Genomic DNA, 11515 nt, shown 5'->3' with positions numbered 1-11515 from the left:
TATGTAAGACAATTGGATAACAGCATTATATTCTCTGTGAGCAGTCCCCTTTCCTTTCCACTGTACCCTAACCTGTACCCTAATCCTAACCTGTACCCTAATCCTAACCTGTACCCTAACCTGTGCCCTAACCTCTACCCTAATCCTAACCTGTACCCTAACCTCTACCCTAACCCCAACCTGTACCCTAACCTGTCAACTTTAACCCTAATCTTTACTCTAAACTGTACCCTAACCTGTCAACTGTAACCCTAACCCTAACCTGTACCCCAACCTCTACCCTAACCTGTACCCTAACCCTAACCTCTACCCTAACCTGTACCCTAATCTGTACCCTAACCCTAACCTGTACCCTAATCTGTACCCTAACCCTAACCTGTACCCTAATCTGTACCCTAACCCAAACCTGTACCCTAACCTCTACCCTAACCCTAACCTGTACCCTAACCTGTACCCTAATCTGTACCCTAACCCTAACCTGTACCCTAATCTGTACCCTAACCCAAACCTGTACCCTAACCTGTACCCTAACCCAAACCTGTACCCTAACCTGTACCCTAACCCAAACCTGTACCCTAACCTCTACCCTACCCCTAATTTGTACCCTAATCTGTCAACTGTCCATGTACATTTCTACAGTCTATATACCTTTACAGAAGGCAGGGATTCAAATAACATTTCTGTTGGCACTGAAATCACTTCATAGGAAACACAATCAAGGCTTTTCATCTATTGCTCCAGAAAAGGCGGTTTTAGAATGCTGTGCAATATGTAAAATACATTATATGGACAGCAGTTTTTGAAGTAGTCTCTGTGGCTGCTTTCGGACCAATCATGTGTGCTATAGACACACATTCAACAAATCAGAAAAGACAGGCAGGTTTCAGGAAGTGCTGCTTCTCTTCCTGGTTCTGGGTCTTTTCTTCATGATCATCTCCGTCTCCTGGTCGCTCTCACAGTCCCTCTGGAAGTATGAAGAAACAACAGACCTTAACCAGAGCTGCAGACCTTAACCTGAGCTGCAGACCTTAATCTGAGTTGCAAACCTTAACCTGAGCTGCAGACCTTAACCTGAGCTGCAGACCTTAATCTGAGTTGCAAACCTTAACCTGAGCTGCAGACCTTAACCTGAGCTGCAGACCTTAATCTGAGTTGCAAACCTTAACCTGAGCTGCAGACCTTAACCTGAGCTGCAAACCTTAATCTGAGTTGCAAACCTTAACCTGAGCTGCAGACCTTAACCTGAGCTGCAGACCTTAACCTGAGCTGCAGACCTTAACCTGAGCTGCAGACCTTAACCTGAGCTGCAGACCTTAACCTGAGCTGCAAACCTTAACCTGAGTTGCAAACCTTAACCTGAGTTGCAAACCTTAACCTGAGTTGCAAACCTTAACCCGAGCTGCAAACCTTAACCCGAGCTGCAAACCTTAACCCGAGCTGCAAACCTTAACCCGAGCTGCAAACCTTAACCCGAGCTGCAAACCTTAACCCGAGCTGCAAACCTTAACCCGAGCCGCAAACCTTAACCCGAGCCGCAAACCTTAACCAGAGCCGCAAACCTTAACCCGAGCTGCAAACCTTAACCCGAGCTGCAAACCTTAACCCAAGCTGCAAACCTTAACCCGAGCTGCAAACCTTAACCCGAGCTGCAAACCTTAACCCAAGCTGCAAACCTTAACCCGAGCTGCAAACCTTAACCCGAGCTGCAAACCTTAACCCAAGCTGCAAACCTTAACCCGAGCTGCAAACCTTAACCCAAGCTGCAAACCTTAACCCAAGCTGCAAACCTTAACCCGAGCTGCAAACCTTAACCCGAGCCGCAAACCTTAACCCGAGCCAGAAACAACTGTTGTGCATCACCCTTACCACTCAACAACATGCCCCAAGCTGCAGCAAACTCTTCCTTTTGCATTCAGAGAATGCTGTCACTCTGTCTGTCACAGGGAGATCACACAGTCACAGAGAATGCTGTCACTCTGTCTGTCACAGGGAGATCACACAGTCACAGAGAATGCTGTCACTCTGTCTGTCACAGGGAGATCACACAGTCACAGAGAATGCTGTCACTCTGTCTGTCACAGGGAGATCACACAGTCACAGAGAATGCTGTCACTCTGTCTGTCACAGGGAGATCACACAGTCACAGAGAATGCTGTCACTCTGTCTGTCACAGGGAGATCACACAGTCACACCTCTGTTCCCAAAAATACTGAATATACAGTGTGAGACCATGAAATGAGTCAAGTGTTACTTATTTTACTTTGAGAACTAACAGAATAACAGGTCTTCACCATGATAGTCCCCAGATGGCATATTTCTAACGTCTTTCACAGGGACTGTACTGTTGCCTACTGTTTACTGATAACAACACTGAACTGAACACTGGACTGAACACTGGACTGAACTGAACACTGAACTGAACACTGTCCTGAACTGAACACTGTCCTGAACTGAACACTGTCCTGAACACTGAAATAGAATCATGCTGCCAGTCCCATGACCTACTGTAGAACTGATCTAGTTAGACTACTACTGTAGACACCACAGAGCTGTGTAGAACTAATCTAGTTAGACTACTACTGTAGACACCACAGAGCTGTGTAGAACTGATCTAGTTAGACTACTACTGTAGACACCACAGAGCTGTGTAGAACTGATCTAGTTAGACTACTACTGTAGACACCACAGAGCTGTGTAGAACTGATCTAGTTAGACTACTACTGTAGACACCACAGAGCTGTGTAGAACTGATCTAGTTAGACTACTACTGTAGACACCACAGAGCTGTGTAGAACTGATCTAGTTAGACTACTACTGTAGACACCACAGAGCTGTGTAGAACTGATCTAGTTAGACTACTACTGTAGACACCACAGAGCTGTGTAGAACTGATCTAGTTAGACTACTACTGTAGACACCACAGAGCTGTGTAGAACTGATCTAGTTAGACTACTACTGTAGACACCACAGAGCTGTGTAGAACTGATCTAGTTAGACTACTACTGTAGACACCACAGAGCTGTGTAGAACTGATCTAGTTAGACTACTACTGTAGACACCACAGAGCTGTGTAGAACTAATCTAGTTAGACTACTACTGTAGACACCACAGAGCTGTGTAGAACTAATCTAGTTAGACTACTACTGTAGACACCACAGAGCTGTGTAGAACTGATCTAGTTAGACTACTACTGTAGACACCACAGAGCTGTGTAGAACTAATCTAGTTAGACTACTACTGTAGACACCACAGAGCTGTGTAGAACTAATCTAGTTAGACTACTACTGTAGACACCACAGAGCTGTGTAGAACTGATCTAGTTAGACTACTACTGTAGACACCACAGAGCTGTGTAGAACTAATCTAGTTAGACTACTACTGTAGACACCACAGAGCTGTGTAGAACTGATCTAGTTAGACTACTACTGTAGACACCACAGAGCTGTGTAGAACTGATCTAGTTAGACTACTACTGTAGACACCACAGAGCTGTGTAGAACTAATCTAGTTAGACTACTACTGTAGACACCACAGAGCTGTGTAGAACTAATCTAGTTAGACTACTACTGTAGACACCACAGAGCTGTGTGAGAACTGATCTAGTTAGACTACTACTGTAGACACCACAGAGCTGTGTAGAACTAATCTAGTTAGACTACTACTGTAGACACCACAGAGCTGTGTAGAACTGATCTAGTTAGACTACTACTGTAGACACCACAGAGCTGTGTAGGACTGATCTAGTTAGACTACTACTGTAGACACCACAGAGCTGTGTAGAACTGATCTAGTTAGACTACTACTGTAGACACCACAGAGCTGTGTAGAACTGATCTAGTTAGACTACTACTGTAGACACCACAGAGCTGTGTAGAACTGATATAGTTAGACTACTACTGTAGACACCACAGAGCTGTGTAGAACTGATCTAGTTAGACTACTACTGTAGACACCACAGAGCTGTGTAGAACTGATCTAGTTAGACTACTACTGTAGACACCACAGAGCTGTGTAGAACTGATCTAGTTAGACTACTACTGTAGACACCACAGAGCTGTGTAGAACTGATCTAGTTAGACTACTACTGTAGACACCACAGAGCTGTGTAGAACTAATCTAGTTAGACTACTACTGTAGACACCACAGAGCTGTGTAGAACTAATCTAGTTAGACTACTACTGTAGACACCACAGAGCTGTGTAGAACTGATCTAGTTAGACTACTACTGTAGACACCACAGAGCTGTGTAGAACTGATCTAGTTAGACTACTACTGTAGACACCACAGAGCTGTGTAGGAACTGATCTAGTTAGACTACTACTGTAGACACCACAGAGCTGTGTAGAACTGATCTAGTTAGACTACTACTGTAGACACCACAGAGCTGTGTAGAACTGATCTAGTTAGACTACTACTGTAGACACCACAGAGCTGTGTAGAACTGGATCTAGTTAGACTACTACTGTAGACACCACAGAGCTGTGTAGAACTGATCTAGTTAGACTACTACTGTAGACACCACAGAGCTGTGTAGAACTAATCTAGTTAGACTACTACTGTAGACACCACAGAGCTGTGTAGAACTGATCTAGTTAGACTACTACTGTAGACACCACAGAGCTGTGTAGAACTGATCTAGTTAGACTACTACTGTAGACACCACAGAGCTGTGTAGAACTGATCTAGTTAGACTACTACTGTAGACACCACAGAGCTGTGTAGAACTGATCTAGTTAGACTACTACTGTAGACACCACAGAGCTGTGTAGAACTGATCTAGTTAGACTACTACTGTAGACACCACAGAGCTGTGTAGAACTGATCTAGTTAGACTACTACTGTAGACACCACAGAGCTGTGTAGAACTGATCTAGTTAGACTACTACTGTAGACACCACAGAGCTGTGTAGAACTGATCTGGTTAGCCCACAGACCTGCTGGTACCAGTGATAGCTAATGTCGAACTGATCTAGTTAGCCCACAGACCTGCTGGTACCAGTGATAGCTAATGTCGAACTGATCTAGTTAGCCCACAGACCTGCTGGTACCAGTGATAGCTAATGTAGAACTGATCTAGTTAGCCCACAGACCTGCTGGTACCAGTGATAGCTAATGTAGAACTGATCTAGTTAGCCCACAGACCTGCTGGTACCAGTGATAGCTAATGTAGAACTGATCTAGTTAGCCCACAGACCTGCTGGTACCAGTGATAACTAATGTAGAACTGATCTAGTTAGCCCACAGACCTGCTGGTACCAGTGATAACTAATGTAGAACTGATCTAGTTAGCCCACAGACCTTAGCTAACTCTGGATAAGAGCGTCTGATGGATGACTACACGATAAATGTAGTCTACAGCAGTGGAGGCTGCTGAGGGGAGGACGGCTCATCATAATGGCTGGAACGGAGCAGATGGAATGGCATCAAACCATGTTGTTTGACCTATTATATACACCATTCCACTCAATCCGCTCCAGCCATTACCACGAGCCCATCCTCCCCTATTAAGGTGACACCAACCTCCTGTGGACTACAGCGTGAGCTCCTACTGAACTTACCTCATCCTGGGCTGCCATCTTGGGGTGACCTTTCTTCATCATACGAGTTAAATGGTTACAGAGAGCCACAACTCTGAAAGAAAGCTGTAGGGGGGAGAGTTCAGAGAGATGAGAGGCTGCATCTATACAAACCAAACCAGGCCTGAGGCAGACACACACTTATGATTAGGAGAGCAACGAAGTCCTTAAATGAATTCCCCAAAAGGTTCTTTCGATACACTCCCATTGCCGTTGTAAGGTCCGTCTGTTTCACCTTCCATCTGCGTCTGGTGTATTGTCTCCTGAAGTTCTCCAGGTTGACTACAGACTGTCTCTTGACCAGGGCCTGTCTGGAGTCCAATGGCTGCAGGGGGACAACACACACAGTTAGACAGGGATCTATACCCAGGTCATCTATGGTAAGCCACAGTGTTGTGTTCGAGACCACCTAAAGCGAGACCGAGACCGGAAAAATGCGAGTCCAATTCAAGACCATGATTGTAATTTAGTCAAATCACCACCATAATAAGAGTTCAAAATGTCCAGTATTTTTTGTGTTCATATTTCACAACAACAAAGTGAAAAACAAGAAGAGTGAAAAACAAGAAGAGTGAAAAACAAGAAGTGAAAAAATGCATGCTGATTGAAAAAAATTGCCATTCTACAAATAATTGCTAAGCCAAACACAGTGGGGGAGAATGGGCCTTCTACGCCTTCAGAGAAGGGCTAAGGATTTATAAAATAATGATTATAATAATATTATAATAATGATAATATTTTCAATTATGTTCTGATTTAATCTCTTCCGTTTTTGTTGGAAAGGAAAGGGTTAACACTGAAGAGAAAAAAAGATCCAATCAGGATTTTTCATCGCTGATCTCTGGGGAGATAAATCTAGCTAAGTCAGACATTTGGCTAGGCCAACAGAAGCTAGTTAAAGGCATCTGACATTCAACTGTATTAGGGCAACATTTTGGAGTAACAGTGGAATCAACCAATCACATTTTGACTTAATGAGTGGGACCGTTTTTACATTTACATTACATTTTAGTCATTTAGCAGACGCTCTTATCCAGAGCAACTTACAGGAGCAATTAGGGTTAAGTGCCTTGCTCAAGGGCACATTTACGTCATTTAGCAGACGCTCTTATCCAGAGCGACTACAAATTGGTGCATTCACCCTATAGCCAGTGGGATAACCACTTTACAATTATATATATATATATATTTTTTTTTTTTTTTTTGGGGGGGGGGTTGGAAGGATTACTTTATCCTATCCCAGGTGTTCCTTAAATAGGTTTTTTTATACATACATTTACAAAAATGTATGGAATTTTCTACCTTTTTGAAGGCCAACAGAAAGCAGTAGTTTTCCCGCGGTCTAGCTAGCTAGCTTTGGTTGTCGGCTAGTTTGCAGCGGCTGCAGCAGGTGTTATCAAAGAGGACGTTGTTGTTAATTTGTCAGCTTCTCCCTTTACAAGAATAACTTTTAACAAGAAGTTACGTTTCAAATGATCATCATCTGGTGAGTGGTCCAGGACCGGAGTCTACACAAACCGGTGCACTACAGCCAATCAGAGCTACAGTAGGCCTTTATACAAACAAGCCATTTGCCACAGGAGCCTGCCATCATTCACTTTGAACTGGACTGTGTGTTTACAGGCAGTAGCAACAGCGCGACTTTAGATCATTAGAACGCGTTCATCAAAAGCCACAAAATACACCTGAATGGATTTCTGCAAATATGTAAACATCACGGGAGTCCTCTTACATTTGGGAGCGGTTTGTTGTGACCAAGTGTTGGTGCTAAACTGTGTGTTATTGTTATTGGATGCTATCATGCTAGTTAGCTATGGTGTCATAGTTAGCTAGCTGAATAAAGTGGGTTGAGTCTATTCCTTTAAACATTGAACCGCTGTGGTTCACAACAATTCTGATTTCTAAAGGTGGAAGTTGGGAGAGTTTTTGTTCGGGTGGTTCAGTGAAACAATTTTAGTTTCTGAGGTAGAAGTTTTTGGTGAGGGAGGCCCTGCTCTCTCCTCTCCCAGATGCTTAGCTCATTTCATTCCGATCTCCTCTGCATTTTTGTAGCCATTTGCCACAGCCTGTCAACTATGCCTCTGCCTATCCCTGTTCTCTCCTCTCTGCACAGGCTACACAAACGCACCACACCGCGTGGCTGCTGCCTCTCTAACCTGGTGGTCCCTGCACGCACCCCACACCTGGAGTTCCAGGTCTCAGGCAGCCTCTGGAACTGCCGTTCTGCTGCCAACAAAGCTGACTTCATCCCAGCCTATGCCAACCTCCAGTCCCTCGACTTCCTGGCGCTGACGGAAACATGGATTACCACTGAAAACACTGCTACTCCTACTGCTCTCTCCTCGTCTGACCATGTGTTCTCGCATACCCCGAGAGCATCTGGTCAGAGGGGTGGTGGTACAGGAATCCTCATCTCTCCCAAGTGGACATTCTCAATTGTTCCCCTAACCCATCTGTCTATCTCCTCATTTGAATTCCATGCTGTCACAGTCACTAGCCCATTTAAGCTTAATATCCTTGTCATCTATCGCCCTCCAGGTTCCCTTGGAGAGTTCATCAATGAGCTTGACGCCTTGATAAGTTCCTTTCCTGAGGATGGCTCACCCCTCACAGTTTTGGGGATTTCAACCTCCCTATGTCCACATTTGACTCATTTCTCTCTGCCTCCTTCTTTCCACTCCTCTCCTCTTTTGACCTCACCCTCTCACTGTCCCCCCTACTCACAAGGCAGGCAATACGCTTGACCTCATCTTCACTAGATGCTGCTCCTCTACTAATCTCACTGCAACTCCCCTCCATGTCTCCGACCACTACTTTGTTTCCTTTTCTCTCTCGCTCTCCTCCCACACTACTCACTCTGCCCCTACACAGATGGTAATGCGCCGCCGCAACCTTCGCTCTCTCTCTCCCACTACTCTCTCCTCTTCCATCCTATCATCTCTTCCCTCTGCTCAATCCTTCTCCCTCCAATCTCCTGATTCTGCCTCCTCAACCCTCCTCTCCTCCCTTTCTGCATCCTTTGACTCTCTGTGTCCCCTATCCTCCCGGCCGGCTCGGTCCTCCCCTCCAGCTCCGTGGCTTGATGACTCATTGCGAGCTCACAGAACAGCGCTCCGGGCAGCGGAGCGAAATGGAAGAAAACTAAACTCCCTGCCGACCTGGCATCTTTTCACTCCCTCCTCTCTACATTTTCTTCATCTGTTTCTGCTGCTAAGGCCACCTTCTACCACTCTAAATTCCAAGCATCTGCCTCTAACCCTAGGAAGCTCTTTGCCACATTTTCCTCCCTCCTGAATCCCCCCTCCTCTCTCTCTGTGGATGACTTCGTCAACCACTTTGAAAAGAAGGTTGACGACATCCGATCCTCGTTTGTTAAGTCTAATGACACTGCTGGTCCTGCTCACACTGCCCTACCCTATGCTTTGACTTCTTTCTCCCCTTCTCTCCAGATAAAATCCTGCGACTTGTGACTGCAGGCCGCCCAACAACCTGCCCGCTTGACCCCATCCCCTCCTCTCTTCTCCAGACCATCTCCGGTGACCTTCTCCCCTACCTCACCTCGCTGATCAACTCATCCTTGACCGCTGGCCATGTCCCTTCCGTCTTCAAGAGAGCGAGAGTTGCTCCCCTTCTCAAAAAACCCCCCCCCTCAACAACCACTTTACAATTTTTTTTGGGGGGGGGTAGAAGGATTACTTTATCCTATCCCAGGTATTCCTTAAGAGGTGGGGTTTCAAATGTCTCCGGAAGGTGGTGAGTGACCCCCCCACAGCGGAGTCACTCACCACCTTCCGGAGACATTTGAAACCCCACCTCTTTAAGGAATACCTGGGATAGGATAAAGTAATCCTTCTACCCCCCCCCAAAAAAAATTGTAAAGTGGTTATCCCACTGGCTATAGGGTGAATGCATCAATTTGTGAGTCGCTCTGGACTAGAGCGTCTGCTAAATGACGTAAATGTGCCCTTGAGCAAGGCACTTAACCCTAATTGCTCCTGTAAGTCGCTCTGGATAAGAGCGTCTGCTAAATGACTTAAATGTAAATGTAAATGGAACTTCACAGTCCTATTGATCAGACAACCATGACAAGGTAGGCTCTCTCTCTCTCTCTCTGTTATGCACATCAACAACAACAAGATCAACAACTAATGCTAGCCAGAGCAAGATGAGCTAAAATCTAACGAAGGAACATTAGATAAACCCTCTCAAACCTTTCCAGCTAGTAGGCCGTCAAAATTGCACTGATAAACGATGGGGAATTGTAGCCTCCTCGTCCTTCTGCAGCTTGCCTGCCAATGCATGCTGGTCCCAACTAAGCACCCAAAGCTAACTGGCTAGAGTTGGCTAGCTTGCTAGCTATCTACTTCCAGACACAAATGAGAGAACAGCTCACTCTGACCATTTTACTCGACCTAGCAGAGCTGGTTAGGCGGTTTACATGTTATCTAGAGCGTTCTTGACTAACTATTACTTTTTTTGCCAACGTTTACTGACACCGGTCATATTCAACGGGTGTTGCGCGTTCCTAAATGAATCAGTTGTTCTGCGCTCTGGTACACTCAGACGAGAGTGCTCTGAAATTGGAGTAGAAAGCCAGAGTGAATTTGTGAATGCAAGAGATATGCTAACTGGATAACAGTCGTTCAAGTTCTTGCTAGCTAACCAAATTACACCTGCATCTCTAGCTGTGTTTAGCCACCGAAAAATGTTCCCAAACGGACCGCCCAGCGAAGGAAAGGCACACTGTGTGAAAAATCCTATGTTTTTTAAAATGAGTTTTACTATAGCCAGCCAGGTAGCCAGGTGGGTGGGTGGTACCAACAACACTCCAAACTGCATTCAGATCAGAAGGGATGTGAGTCAGTGAGTTCCTCCCCCTCTTCTTCCTTTATTCACAGCTCACTGAGCTACAGTCTAAAGAGAGAGACCTGTTCCATTTTCACGGTGTGTCATCTCTCCAAAAAGGACAAGGTCTCCACAGCAACACTCTCACATCACAGCCAGCCAGGTAACCAGGTGGGTGGGTGGTCTCCACAGCAACACTCTCACATCACAGCCAGCCAGGTAACCAGGTGGGTGGGTGGTCTCCACAGCAACAATCTCACATGCAGGTTATCAACCAGTAACAGAGCTCACAGTGGAATCATCCTCATGTGTCAAGATACAAGCTTTCCAAAACGTTAGTGAAGTCCTGTTCCATCTTGATGTGGACCTGTGATTAGGCTGCCAGGTGGTGCTATAGATGGAAACCATGTGGGCCAACAGACGACTGTCCAAGAGTTTACACTCTTAGAAAAAAGGGGACCGGACCAAAAGGTTTCTCCGGCTGTCCCCATGTGAAAACCCTTTTGAGTTCCAGGTAGAACCCTCTGTGGAAAAGGTTCTACATGAAACCCGAAAGGGTTCTTGAAAGGGTTCTTCCATGGGGACAGCCAAAGAACCCTTTTGGGTTCTAGATATAAAAAAAAAAATTCTAAGAGTTGCACTGGTCAGATGTGATTTCCTCCTGAGACATGGTGCTCTTAACATCAATGACAGTATATCTGTAACATGTGCTGTTTCTACTCTTAACATCAACTGCATTAGATCGGTAACGTGCCGTTTCAACTCTTAACATCAATGACAGTAGATCGGTAACGTGCCGTTTCAACTCTTACATTTACATTTTAGTCATTTAGCAGACGCTCTTATCCAGAGCGACTTACAGTTAGTGAGTGCATACATTATTTTTTTTAATACTGGCCCCCCGTGGGAATCAAACCCAGAACCCTGGCGTTGCAAACGCCATACTCTACCAACTGAGCTACATCCCTGCCGGCCATCATCGGGTGCTGTATGTGTCTTGGAGGGCGGGTAGTTTGCCCCCGATAATGCATTCGGCAGACCGCACCAACCTCTGGAGAGCCCTGCGGTTGTGGGTGATGCAGTTGCTGTACCAG

The 11515-nt window shown here is 45.6% G+C and overlaps 1 protein-coding gene across 4 annotated transcripts in view; it reads right to left on the bottom strand.

The window, feature by feature from the left end:
* Positions 1 to 533: 533 nt before the first annotated feature.
* Positions 534 to 11515, bottom strand: part of dapk2b (death-associated protein kinase 2b) — a 116560-nt gene continuing 105578 nt past the window's right edge. For all 4 annotated transcript variants that reach the window (XM_041869450.1, XM_041869449.1, XM_041869451.1 and 1 more), the window contains 3 exons: positions 5812 to 5901; positions 5559 to 5642; positions 534 to 964 (listed from right to left, as the gene is read on the bottom strand). In XM_041869450.1, coding sequence (XP_041725384.1) covers positions 884 to 964; positions 5559 to 5642; positions 5812 to 5901 — 255 coding nt within the window. In that variant the 3' untranslated portion in view covers positions 534 to 883. The remainder of the gene's footprint in view (positions 965 to 5558; positions 5643 to 5811; positions 5902 to 11515) is intronic.

The sequence above is a fragment of the Coregonus clupeaformis genome, unplaced genomic scaffold (assembly GCF_020615455.1).
Source record: "Coregonus clupeaformis isolate EN_2021a unplaced genomic scaffold, ASM2061545v1 scaf0051, whole genome shotgun sequence".
Classification (NCBI taxonomy): Eukaryota; Metazoa; Chordata; class Actinopteri; order Salmoniformes; family Salmonidae; genus Coregonus; species Coregonus clupeaformis.
This window is presented reverse-complemented; position numbering and strand designations above follow the sequence as displayed.